At 38.1% G+C, this 14593-nt stretch overlaps 1 protein-coding gene across 2 annotated transcripts in view; it reads left to right on the top strand.

Annotated features, from left to right (window-relative positions):
* The window catches only part of LOC146509570 (roundabout homolog 2-like), an 83512-nt gene that overhangs the window by 34658 nt on the left and 34261 nt on the right, over nt 1–14593 (top strand). For both annotated transcript variants that reach the window (XM_085173933.1, XM_085173931.1), the window contains exons 3-6: nt 11197–11354; nt 11514–11634; nt 11775–11913; nt 14329–14465. In XM_085173933.1, coding sequence (XP_085030059.1) covers nt 11197–11354; nt 11514–11634; nt 11775–11913; nt 14329–14465 — 555 coding nt within the window. The remainder of the gene's footprint in view (nt 1–11196; nt 11355–11513; nt 11635–11774; nt 11914–14328; nt 14466–14593) is intronic.

Raw genomic sequence — 14593 nt, 5'->3', positions numbered from 1 at the left:
TTTCTGTCAGCACAGATGTATGTAACAGGCATGATCAAAGGTAAAAAAAATACATTGCAGCGATCTGGTGTTAGATTGCAGCATGGCGAGTGATATTTAGTCAAAGGCTGTATGATGCACCACAAAGACTGCTTTTAGAGCCCCGCTCCAGGGCTCACGGATTCCCGGCTTATCATGTCGAAAAGTGAGCGTCAGGCCAGTCTGCTGCCTTTAGCCTACTTGGCAGCCTGGTGGCTGTTGCTCATCTGTCCCCAAGCCAGTGTGAGCACATCACCGATCTGGACCAGGATTAAAGGACCTAATACTAACAGCTGTGTTGAGATTAGCCGTGTCAGTATTTACAGTTATTTTGTCAAGCAGTGCACCACACGCTCTGCTCAAATAACGAACTGTGATTTTTGATTTTCCTGGTCTGTTTTGTTTTACATTTTTGCCACTGGATTCATCGTGAAAAATGACATGCGCTTTTTGTGTTTAGGGAGGGATATGCGGAGGGATTCAGGGAGCATGGTTTGATGGAGATAGACGGGTTAGATTGCTGTGAAACAGAATGATGCCTGGTTACGTGGATAAACAGAACTTTCTGAAGAGTTGAAAGACGCCAACTCCTTTGTTTTGTTTTGCAAAAATGTACCACAGATGGAGAATGTGAGGGGAAAAATAAAAGACAGAGGATGAAGAGAGACATGAAATTGAAATGTGGATGTCAGCAGCAAGAATATGTTGATGAACGGAGCAGATTTGTCTTATGTGTGTGTGAGAGAAAGATAGAGGAGTTAGGTGTGATTGTGTTTGCACATGTACCTCCCTGTGTGTGGATGAATATGCTTGTGTGTGTTCATGCAGGAAAGGACGCCCTCTCTCAGCTGAGACCGATCACCCCATGATGGGCTATCACTGGAAGATTGGTCTGATTCTCCATACCTATCTCTCTATGGAAATGTCATATATGAAAAATTGATTGCATTTTCTGAAGTCTTTTGTCTCATAGATAGTGCTTTTTAATCTGCTTTATGTGATGGAGGACATACAGAGGGATCATAGGAAGGTACTGCAGGTAGCAGGTATGGATCAGCCACCAACACTTGCTCCCTTCCAGTTGCTGTGTACATACAGAGTATGTAACTGGTGACCTGGGGCTTACCAGAAGGTGTACATAGATGTGATTAACTGCATTTTGTGGTGAATAATCTCCTAAACTGCTCAAGGGAGTATTTGTATCGAGGCTAGTTGGCTGTGGGAGAAGCTTAAGAATTACTGGGAGATATAACTGGACTCTTATCCTTCCTTGTGCATTCGGGATTTTCACTTTGAAATGCTAAATGAGGTTTTGACTAATACATCAGCATTGTGGGCAGCCAGTTTTAGCTCATCAGCTCTATTAAATCAGTGTAAATGTTAGATGTTCGGCGTGATTGTGTTTGTACCAAGGAATGAAAAATAAGTTGAATTTTGTCCTGTTCAGTTGATTTTATTAAATTGATGATTTGTTAAATAGCTTATCTATATTCTAGTCAAAACTCTTAGCTGCTAAGAAATAAGTTTAGGCTTGCTGATGGTGATCCATTTTTATGAGAAATTATTTTTCTATTATTATTTTTTACTATGATTTTTATTATTATAATTTTTAATGAGGGCATAGAATCAATAATAAGGTCCTGTGCCTTGTTGAAAACTTGAAGCCCGTAGAAGAGGGTCTCATGTGGCTATATAGTATTGATAACTCACCTATTGCAAGTTAAAGAGCTTAGCTGCTAGCTTTCTGCTAAGTTTCCCTTGGCTAATTTGAGACACAGAATTCATCTTCTGTCCCATGTTTGTGGTGTTTTGGGAGAATCTTTAATATAAAAGTGTAGTGCGCATTTTTGGGTTTTGTTTCTAACTAGCAGATATCTGTGTCCGTATATTGCATCCATTCAGTCTGTGGTTACAGTTTGCTAACCAAGCTAGGTCCCGTTAGCTTATGACTTGGCATTTTACTCTCTTGTCTGAATCTGACTCCAAAATTTCAAAATGGCCATAGCCAAAACATTACAATTTACGTATTCAGATTCAGAGATGAGAACTCAGAGACCTGAATGAGAAATGGTATGTAGATGCATTTTTACAGACTAACAGTTTATATTCTCATAGCCTGTTATATATCCAGCCTTCATATATATTTGATTAATTCAGTTAATTTTCTCATTTAGAGATCAAAGGTCAAATCCGTGCAATCAAAGTAACAAAACCTCCCATATATCATCAGTTAATGTGTTTGACTGAGATTATCATATTAATTAGTTTTCTTTTTTGTGTTGAATGACAGCTGTAGTTGAGGAGCTGTGCCCTACATAGTTGTTCCAATAATTTATTCAAATTCAATCATATATTTCTATATATAGGCTACTACTACTATCTCTGGTGGACATCATTGTGCAGGTGCTTAGATCATGGCATCTCAGTTGGATTTTTCTGTTTCTGATATTCTCTGACTTTTTTTTAGTTCAGTTTTTCCCACATAACTCAAGACAGCTTGGAAATTGCATATATTCTACTGGTATAAACAGAAGACAGTGAACAAGGTTGTAGTGAACAGAAAAGTGAAGAGAAAAAAGTGGTTGCTAGAAAAGATCAAGCCATTTTAACTTTTAAAAGCCTGCAATAGCTTTTGTTTTTACCCTGTGCAGTACTGTGATGATACTAACAATGATGAATATAAAACACAGCAGGGTGCATAAATTCAGTTAGATATAACTAGTGCCTGCAAGTAAGGTTTCTTCCCCTTGGTGACCACTGCTTTAGTGAAACAAGGCGAATCAAATGTGAGATTCTGATCCCTGACTCAATTTTCCGCTCATGTTGTACTTCTTCAATATATTGCTCTAAGGGTCTATGACACCCATGGTTTTTGAGAAAAAAATATTGCGATTGACCTTTTATATATCTTGCTTTCTTCCATTTTTTTCTCTCCTTTTCTTCTTTCTCCAATAACTAATAGTAAAGTATCAAGGCAGGTTTCTTTATCTTTAGATACCAAATAGAAAGATAGAACACTGGGAAGAATGGGTAGGAATTAAGTGCAAATTAATTCCTACCCATCCTAATGCAAATTCACAAACTAAGTCCACACAAAAATGTTTGAACACTCCTGTACAAACAGCAGTGCATCTGGATTTAGCAGTTTATATAGATGAGATTGAAACTGTGACTCTGGAGAGGAGGGAGAAGCAGATTTACATAGGTTACTCTTAGAGATAAAGGAATGTGTTCTTGCGAAGAAATTCATGCAGACAGGAGTAATTAATTATAGATGTGGAAATGTGGTCCGAGGGAATGCTGTTACAGTAACTAGAGGCAAAGCAAGTGAGAGATGAGGGAGTGGGTAATGGGAGGAGGGGTGATTCCTCCTATACCATCCACAACTTCAATTTACTTTACACGACAAGAGAACGGAGGTTAATTAAACATGACAATGGTATAGGGCATTTATTCTTAACCCTTCACGGTGGCTGACTGGTTCCTAACTCAAAGGCCAAAGATTTCATAATGACTATTTTATAGCGTGAGGTGTAAACTCTCACTCAAACGTTCCGTGGAAAGAAAGGTTACGAGTAAAGATATGGGTAAAATGTGCCCTGTGGTCGTGTGTGTCACATATCTGGTTGCAAAGAGGGGAAAAGTAAAATGTCCTTTTGTGGTTAATAATGAAGCTAAGAAGGAGCGTTTGAACAAACAGCAATTCAAAATAGCATTCACTAAATTCTGCCTGTGCTAGCTAAAGTCAAAGTGAAAACTAAAATGCATCTAAAACTCTGCTAAATTTTTGTGTTGCCACAGGCGTACACAGATTTCACCGTTCATCTATTTTCAGCTCTCGTATTGACACTAATTGGTGTTGACACTAATGATGCCAAAAAAGCAAAGCAAAGCGGTGCTAGGGCTGTCTGAACATACTTTTGAAGGCTGCTGACCTCAGTTACTATGTACCTCCTGGTCTTCCCCCTCTATATTTCACGTTGCAAGAATGGAAATAAAATTGGGTCATAATTGGACTTAATAGTAATGTGCACTAATAAGTATAGTTGAATTAAATAAAGATTTTCACATATATATTTAAGGAGCTGTCAGGAATACAAATTATACTTGGAAAGTGTGTAGAGATACCAATAAGGTTTCAAGCCAATGCAGTCTATTATTTTCTGCTACATTTGATGTCATCGATACTCTTACACCTTGCAATTATGGCAGAAATTCAACTGTATATAGTTCTATATTCAGGCTACCGTGTTGTTTATATAAAGAAGGGGGGCTTAATTTACTCATGTTGTGTCTTCCTGTTGGGAAGCCAGAAATATAATAGGTAATGCACGTTTGTACTGGGCTGTTAGCCTCAGGGGACATTGTGTAAATGTTCCTCATCTCCCTGCTGATCTTAGTCCTGACTGATTACTGATGACTTTTTTAGGGCACAGACATGCTAAGTTGTTTATTTATTCAAAAAAAAAATGCCCAATGCAAATAGCCTTCTTGACTCCATGTTCCCTGTCCCTGTTCCCTGAGTGCGTGTTGGCATAACTGTCTTGGTTTCTGTTTCTATCTCTTGAACAGTGATGATGTGTTATGGTCATCAGCACAGTTTGTGATATAGGAACAGGGCAGCTGTTTTTCTGTTTGTTTATGTGTATATGTGCGTGTATGTCAGTGTAGATATTATGCATGTGACAGATATGGGACATCCTTGACTGCTGCTGAGAACATGACATGTCCCTACAGGCTATCTTGTTCAAAAAAACAAAAACAAACCTCAAGCAAACTTGAAAAAGAAAACAAAAATGTAGTAGACCTCTGTCACAAGAAATGGCACGGCTGTAGTTTGTTCGTGGACACTGGATCATTGACTGCAAAAGGCTGTACAATAGCAGGATTTTCCTTCTGCTCAAATACAATGTATTCACAGAAATAGAGCTGCTATAACAATTTCTATAAATAAAGGCTGATATGCTGTTTAAACCTGAATGTATAATATGTTGACTGTATGTGTCAAGCTTTGTCTACATGAAGCACCTCATTTCTTCACCGCATCTGTGAGTCCCAAATGGAAATCCAGCCATCTGTTACACACAACAACTCAGATGTTACTATCTTCATCTTTCCTCACTAGTCATATACTTTGTGCACATATTTGTTTTCTTTTGGCTCCTGAGGTATAGCGCTGCTATACCTCAAGCAGTTTATATAACATTGACTCATAAAGGCACTCTAAACACTATATGTTAGGAAATGAGACACAGAATTCTCCCTGTGTTAATTTGCTTGTAATTTAAATATACACAGTCACCATCCGTCACTGTGTATATTGTACAAATGCCTTTTATGATTAATTACTGCTCTGAAATGACTCGACTAGCAGGTCCACAATGATTTTTAAAAAATGTAATCTGCATTTTCTTACATTGACCTGAAAGATTTTTCTCAGATATTTTAAATACGCAGAATAAACCTCCCAGTTTACATATCTACATCATTACCTCACCTATCTAGCTATCTAATTGAGCTGCTCTTTTTCTTAATAAAATATTTTTTTATTCGTTATGGATTCATGACTAATAAAGGCTAAATGCATTTCTAAACAGCTTTCAGTGCAGTTGCTGTTTCTAAATTGTATATTTGAACTCATCTAGTGGTCTGGTATTGTGGGTATAACAGGTATTTTACCTAACAATATGAAGCACTTTGAGGTGTCTGTTGTGATTTGGCACTATATTAATAAAATTGAATTTAACTGATTTTTGCACCATGGAAAAAGTTATCTGCACTAAATTCTACTGTATTTTCTCGAGGAATTTAAAAGAGAACATTCAGCCACCTAAGGTTAATGAACAGCTACTCTCATTAGTCAGACTTGTCTGTGTGAACATTACTTTGTGGGTTTCAAGTGAACATTATCAACCTTACCTATATCAGAGACATTATAAGGACTTTGGCTAAATATAGAATTGCTGCACTGCAATCCTTTTAGTATCCCGGCACGCCTTTTAGTTTATTAGCATGCTATGTGAGCCCTGAAATTAGCAAAATATCTCAGTAGTTTTATAGATGGGTGTAGCTAAAATACAAATATCAACATTGCATTTTGTTTTCAGAAGGGATGCATTATGACTAATATTAAGCTGATATGCATTGTTGGAGATAGACTGCAGTAAATGTATGCATGCCTAATGGGTACATGAGACAGCAGTTGTACCAGATAATGCAGCGTCTAATAAATGCCCTGTCTGTATAGAGCAAGGCATGTTTTGAAACATCACCTGCTGTAAGTTAATAAATACTGCTTTAAATCCATGTACTTGTGACAAAATGGAGATGATTTTTTATTTCTGAGTCGTCTGGGCAGCTTGCAAACTGAGCAACATGCATCCAGTGCTCAAGTGGGATCTTCACAGATTTGATGTGCTGGTGAAATGCTGTAATGAAATTCAGTTGTAGAGTGAGCCTGTAGAGAGTCTCAAGAAATCAAAACAGTGAGATGGAATATCTCAGAATTTACAACTGCCACATTACCACCCTTTTTCTATTAGTCATAGAATGAGCCTCTGTATAGTTATTTGTATTCAGACACTTCTACCTTGTCACATATTTTTACCACCCATTGTGCCACGAAGTGAAGCCCATTTACAAGTCACTCTCCTTCTGATTTGATAAATGTAACTGGCAAATGAGTGAGTCCTCTGAATGCCTTGTTTGAATAATTGAGCAGTACTCAATCAGACAACATTAGGCAGTGGTGGCAGCCCACCATCTGAAATAATTACCATCTGACAACAGCCTACGCATGGATGCTGCCTCCACAGGGGTTCCACATTTAAGATCAACAGATTAACATCACCTTAACCTTATTCCTCGCATAAGTTTGAGTTTAGCACTCACAGAAACCTGCCTAGACCTCTCAGTGGGTGTCACTAATATCTGTGTAGAAATGTTCTTTCCTTGCACAGAGAATAAGTGAGCATGGAAAATTCTGGAAACATACAGAAAGAACAATTTTCTTCTTAGGGAATCAAAATAATTTGAAATAGACAGGACTGAGTCTGTGTACTGTGACAATCTTATCTCTCCTGTATAAGAAAACAGATTTACTTCAGTGTATCAGAGAGAAAGCAGCAGTCAGACTGCTGGGCTTTATTATTTTGTTTTTTGTATAGTCTGATAATGTTCACAGAATGGCATTTACATAGCACTTCTCTGGTTTTACTCATACACTTTAAGTATCTCACGTCACAAAGTTTAGTATCAACAATTAACCTAATTCAGATATCTTTGGACTGTGGGAAGGAGCCAGAGTAACTGGACACTGACAGGTGATTGAACCAAGAACCTGCTTACAATGCAGCAGCAGTGCAAACCCCTGCACTACTATGCTGCGCCTTAAAATGTACAATTTGTAACTATGCAACCTTTATTAATGAGACCAAATTTCAAGTTTGCAGTAGCCCATCATCAAGAAATTGTAAGTTACTCTCTTCCAAAACTATTTAGATAAAACCGATTGTGTGCACCATTCATGGCATTCATTCATTCATTCATGGTAAATCAAGAGATAAATTGTTATTTTAAATCATGTGTGGCATCAAAGTAGTAAAAATAGCCCAGAGACAATAGTTACAGTGTATCAGAATGTAGCTGCTAGTTATATTCAGTTACCACAGAGCATTGCTATTAATAATGGGAGTAATTGATACACAGATATTTGCTGCCCAGCTACTGGCACACAAGTACTACAATGTAATCCATCCATTATACAAATTTACCTCTGCCTCTCCCTCAGTCTCGATATGTTCAAGCAGAAGCCTAGGCCCACTACAGTCTTTTATTATTTCCTGGAGAGTAATATCAAGTGCGTATTAGTTAGAAGGGTGTTTAGTGTTACTGTTTAGATGTATTGATATATTTATTTGAATGATATTTACTTGCATTTGGGGAATTGTCAATATAGATAGATGTTGTAAATTGCTTTGGAAGTGCTTTTTATGTGAATATTGAGCATTTTTGTGTGTGTGCAAGAAACTCTTTCTTTATCTGGTATGCACCAGATAGGATTAAAGTAGAGTAGAGATTATGTTAGTTGCATTTTGAATTGGTGTCTGGCTAGAGGGTTTGGCTAGAAATATGTTTTCTTGTGTCTTTTGGAAGAAGAAATAAATGTGCTTCATATTTCAAAACTCCTCTTGGACTTGTGACCTCCACATTTCGGCTCTTGGCTGCTCGACCAAGCTCACACTGAGACAGGGAGAATTTGGTACTTTAGATTTAGATAGTGTATAGCTGCAAGTGGCTGATAATGGATTAGTATCTGACACCAGACATCATGCCTAGAATATGTTTCTTTTTTAGTGTATTGCCAGTATAGTGTGACAGTTATAAACTCCACCATTACATTAAACCAGCAACCTTTGTTTAAGGCAGACTGCCTTTTCCCCTGCCTTACTTCTTGTAATTGGGTTTTCACTTCATCTTCAACTAACTGGTTTTCCAGTTATTCCTGTGTGTTTCACGGTCTCTTGGGACAAGCTGTTAGAGAAGCATCTCTGATGTGACAACACAAAAACAGGAAAGCAGTTGTGTGACTGGATGAGTGCAGTGTTGCCTTCATGGAATGGGTCAGTAAGCGTATAGTACAACGTGACAGCCAGCTAGGCATATGTCTGTGCCAAAGTAGTGTCTGCAACTGAGGCTCATTTACTCTAGCTACTGGATGTGATTGACAGTTAGGCCAAAAGGGCTGTTGGCTCCTTCCTGATTTGCTTTTTCACTAGAGGTGTCCTCTGGGACTTGGAATTCATGTTACAGTATATCAGCAGAATAGCTTATGGCAGTAATGTGGATGAAAAGCAAACACAGGCTATCATCTAGTGTGGGATATGATAAAGTGCTCTAGTTTTTCATTAATTCATCTCACTGAAAATTAGAAACAGCAGAATTGTATTAAACAACAGACAGTTATTTAATTTGAGAACTTCCCTTTATTCATTTATTTATTTTTAATTTTGTAAATCATCATTGTTGCCATACAGCACACTTTGTCATTTAAAACAGGCCTAGAGCAAGACTTGTTAAAAAAATAAATAAATAAAAGACGTCAAAAGCTGTTAATGTAAAGAGGCAACAGCTCATTGCATGAACCAGATCATGATATCTATTTTTAACTGTTATTTCAGTGATGGCTTACAGTACAGTCAATCCTGTGGTTAGTTAAAAAAAACAAGTTTTAAAAATGATATGTGGAAAACAACTGTGACAGAACTGGGGAGTTTTTGAAGCATTAACCTTTAACTTAGCAGCGGCTATCACATACATCTGTTCAAAATGCATGGTTTTTACTTGACAATCCTTGATGTTTCCGATCCTTTGAACACACAAAATCAAGAGCAGATATCCCTGCCGTGGGTAAATTAAAATGTTGACAAGAGAGGAAGAAAGGAGAATGTGCTCATGAATGGCATTCTAATGAACTACAGCTCCCTAGACAGAAAATTAGAATAAACAAGCCATATTTTTTAACCACCATACTTCATCCAGGTGTCATAGCATATCATGTCAGTGTATAACTTCAAGTATAACATGAGCATCTCTGTTAAAGATGTTGTTTTGAAACAAATTTTTGTCCTTAGTTCTAAATCTGGCCTTGTTCCTTCTCCTGTTTTTTCATAGACATCCACCAACAGAGTCTGATCTAATTGGTATCCCCAGTCACTATTTGCACTACCTCTCCTAACTCCTATATGCAGTGTTTCAACTTCTTTTTAAGAAACCAAAGTTTGACCCTGTGTCTGCTGAAAAATTCGGGCCCATTACCAACCGTTGTTGTCATCCAAGGTCTCAGAAAGAGAAAAAATAAATAAATATTTTATGTCAAGAAATATTACTGGAAATGTAAGTATGATTATAATGAATTTCATAAAACATTGAAAATCATCAATTTTGTATAAGAAAATGTTAAATAACTGTTTGAATTATTTAAGAGACCACTGTGCAGCCTTTGATGCAGCTTGGTAGTGTTATAAAATAAACACAATAATGAATTGAAGAGTAATATTTTCAATCATCTCAAGGTGCCTGATTTCACCATAGCCATAACACACCGACGCCTAATATCATTTTGAGCCATAGTATCCATTTTCATGAACTTTCATTAGCAAGTGAGTAAATAGTAAGTTCTGGCTATTAAACTTATGAAGAGAGTTATTCATGTTTTTACTGGGCTGCTTTTGGAGTATTCAAAATTCACAGAATATGAATTTTAATGATTTAGGGACCCGGTGAATTTCAGGCCAGTGTGTACTTTACTATCAAAGTTTTCTAGAAAAATTAGTTTTAAAGTGCCAGGATAATTCATGGTACCCTGAGATTGAACCTGCTGAGTGTGTTTAGTTTGAGGAGGATACTGTGGTGTCCAGCACTAGCCCATTAGCTGTGGAGCCTTGCATCCCCTAGGCTGTAGGTGACCTCATGGAATCAGGGTTGTTTTGTGTAGATTCTACTCAAAGGATAGCATTGCATTGTAGCAAGATGATCAAAGTTTTTCACCTCACCCAATCAGGTATTTCAATGTTGACTGCATCATTGCTAGTATAGGCTGATGTCTATGTCCGTATGCCAATGTCTTTTGTGCACTTACCAGAGTGTAGCTCACTTGCTTTTATCAGGTACTTTTACACTGAGTGATTCAGCCTCAAGTAGTCAGACTTATTACAGTTTAAATTTTTAATGCATGATCATTTACTTTACTTCTTATCTAGACTTGCCTGTTTGTGTGTCTTTAATAGTTGTGCTTTGCTTTCATGTCTCTTTCTGTGTTTCGGTGTGTCTTTCCTTCACACATTGTACTGCTAACCCCACCTAGATATATACATGGTGTTGCATTTATCTGCAGAGCCCATACATTCAGTATGCCCTCAGAGTGATGACTGTATTATCGGAGACAGATGGGCGATTGTCTCCTGCGACAGTCTACTTGACAGAATTATCTTTGAACTCTTAAATTACAAAAAAAGAGTCATAGAGTTCTGTTAGCCTGTGGCAGCTCAATCTTAAAGGTAATTTTTGGTTCACATAATGGAACAGCTGAACCTGAATGAAAATTTAAACTAGTGACCTGAAGTAGATTTTCTTAAAGAAATGGTAACGATCCTTGCTCTCTTTTTTTACATTTCTAAGTGTTGCGTGATGACTTCAGGCAGAATCCACAGGACGTGGTTGTGGCAGTTGGAGAGACTGCCAGTTTTGAGTGTCAGCCGCCACGTGGGCACCCCGAACCAACCACCTTCTGGAGGAAAGATAAAACTCGTCTTGACCTAAAGGACGACAGGATCACAGTAGGTTAATTCCCTTAGGGAGGGGACTCCTTTGCTGTTTCAGGACCTATACACTAAATCACATACTCAGCTACTCACATTAACCCGGAACTGTCACGGGGGTAAAGGACTTTGCATTGAACCGGTTCATTCTAGTTACAGGTGCCTTTTCTTCCTCAGGTCCGTGGAGGAAAGCTGACCATCTCAAATACCAAGAAGAGTGATTCAGGGATTTATGTCTGCGTGGCAGCCAACATGGTTGGGGAGAGAGATAGTGAAAAAGCTCAGCTCTCAGTTTTTGGTAAGAAGTCTGACACGCACATATGCTCGGTTCAGAAAATAATAGATTATAGCTTCTTCTTTTTTTTGCCACCTACATCATTTAACCAGTATATCAAAAGTAAATTTCTCCTCTGTATTATCTTTCCTGCCGACATCCAGAAAGACCAGTGTTTGTGCAACGGCCAGTGAACCAGGTGGTCTTAGTTGACGAGAGCGTAGAGTTCAGGTGTCAAGTCCACGGTGACCCGCCGCCTGCGCTGCGATGGAAAAAAGAGGATGTGGATATTACTCGTGGCAGGTGAGGACTGTGACTGAATGTATTTAGTGCACGTCTGTGTGCCATGTGCGCGTTTGTGTGAATGTGTATCGATGCTAAAACGATAATAGATAAATGTTTGAGGAGAGCTAATGAGTCCCATCAGGAAAAGAAGTTTTAACATACTGTATTACTCATGGGAGACTTTAATTAGTCTGTCAAAAAATAATTTATTAGCTGCAGAGATTCTCATTTTTTTGCTGTTTGAACTCCTCGGCCAAAAAACACATGAATGTCTGTCCTTGTGTTCTTTTTACTAATGCCAGCTTTGTACAATTCAATTGTGGCACAAAATGCACTAAAAGAAACACAATAGGATCCTATATACTGTCTATAGTATAAAGGAAACGAACTACAATGGCCTAACTGGATATTCAGCTGTAATGGTGTTTATTTAATCATGTCATGTTTTAATTCAGTTTATGATAATTTTGCAATGGATTGCTTTATAATATGTAGTCTTTCTGCGATTTGTTCCACACATTTAGGCCACATCATATGCATCAGTTCGTGTATCACATAGGAGTATTCATTTTAAAAAGTTATTATTAACCTATCATTGTTTGTCTTATGCTTTATATGCTTTTAATATATGATCTCTGCATAGAAACAGTGTGATTCAGTCACTACATTTCTCTAACTGAAGTTTGAAGTCTGAAGACTGATAAATTGTCATTGTCTGAAGTATGTAACTTACATCAGCTCGTCATTTCAGACATTTTTCAAGGACTTTACAAGATGTGATATGAATCAGATTTTTATCACAAACTGTAACAGACAATTACATTTAATTAAATAAAAAAACCAACCATGGCAAGCATTCTGTCTAAACTATTTCATTATAAATATTATCAGCCTATCAGCCAGTACAGCACTAGGTACGCTGCAATTATGCTAATTGCAACAGCAGTCTATAGTTATGACTGTTTAACTAGTTTATTTGTTTCTCTGAACTGCTTCTGAGATTCAATTTTGCAGCTGTAATGCAAAAATAATTATAGGTTTTGTTCTTGGAGATGTTTTCAATTACTTTTGGAGCTGCTTCGAAATTAATCAGCTATATTAGTTAATTAAAGCATTGAAGGGTATGTTTTCCTTAGCCGAAACATAGTAGTTCATCTTTTTTATACAAAAATGTGATTATTCATGTCGAAATGAATGCTGTTTAATGGCTTTATTTTTAAAAAGAAATAAACATGGTGTAAGCCATTAACACGCTATAAAGTGCCTCTGTGTTAGATTATATTTTGAGTTAGGGTGGCAATCAGTTGTCTATGTCTGGCAGTCTGTCTGCTTACCTATGTTATGCCCTGTACCTCAGTACCCCCTGACTCCAGAAACATGTCCTACTTTCAGGCCTACCTCGCCTCACTTCCCTCCTTCAACTTCTTTCATTCTTTTCCGAAACCCACCAGCCTCCTGGGAAGTCTGTATCTGGGTCAGGGATGTGCTGTGAATGGAGTCCTCACCAGACTCTGGACAGACCCCACAACTCCCATCGATATTCTGCCCACACCCTTTGGAAGAGCTATTTCTGATGTGACTTTTTCTCACCCCTTGTGCCATTTCTCTGCTCGACTTGTCTCCCATCTTTGAATCAGTATGGCTGGCTAGACAATTTCACAGGATCGCTCACGCCAAAAGGGACCCGAGAGAGGGAGAGCCCGACTCCTTGCTCCTTTACTCATTCTGTCTGTAGCCCCTATGAGGCACTTATCTAAACTCTGGTAGCTTAGATGTTTCTCTCACTCTAACTTCAGTGATGCTGACTTACAGTATGCTGCACTGGTGGATACACACTGATGCATGGAACATCTCTATGAATTAGTCATTTCTTACTGCTCAGCTCATTCATCATACTCTGTTTGTCAGACTATGCCACTCCCTTATTCTCAGACTGTTTGTCTATCTCTTCCTCCCTCTCTTTCTCTCTCCCTCTGCCTTTCTGTCTTTTTTCGTTGCTCTTTTCCACACTCATACACTTAGGCACACACACACGTAAGTATACTGCACAGCCCACACCACAGTGGGTGGTTCGTCATTATAAATATTGAAAAAGTGGAACAGTCAGGGTTCCAGCTGAAAGCACCTTTCATTTTGCCATGCATTCATCGCAATATAATTACTTCCCTTTTTCTAGCACTGTAGAAATTGCCTTAGAAAGTCTGCCTTTAATGTATAAAAAAAAAAGACACAACCCGTTTAAAGCTTCCATCTAAAACATCACACGGTAGTTTATACAACAGCAATTTGATATCATTGTTTGTTTGTTGTTTTTACACTACACTTTAAAAGTGAGATTTTTAATTTGCATATAACCGTTATCATGCTTCCAGCTTTATTAAATCAGCTGGGGATGTTACTTGACTTGCTGTCACTGTTCCTCTCTGTCACCAGGTATGACATTAGATATGAAAAAGACGACTTCCTTTTGAGGATAAAGAAAGCATCCATGATTGATCAGGGAACCTTCATGTGCCTCGCAGAGAACCGTGTGGGTAAAGCGGAGGCCTCCGCCTATCTGACTATCAGAGGTGGGTAACTGGTTGTGGACTCACACTTGGCAAAGCTCATAACCCATCCCTAATATTTTTTTTTTTTGTATCTCCCAAAGCAGGCCACAGGACAATCAGTCCTTTATTGCCCACTTTATGAGCATTAT

This window comes from Neolamprologus multifasciatus, chromosome 10 (assembly GCF_963576455.1).
Source record: "Neolamprologus multifasciatus chromosome 10, fNeoMul1.2, whole genome shotgun sequence".
Taxonomy (NCBI): domain Eukaryota; kingdom Metazoa; phylum Chordata; class Actinopteri; order Cichliformes; family Cichlidae; genus Neolamprologus; species Neolamprologus multifasciatus.
Note: the sequence above shows the minus strand (reverse complement) of the source record. Positions and strands in the feature narration are given on the sequence as shown.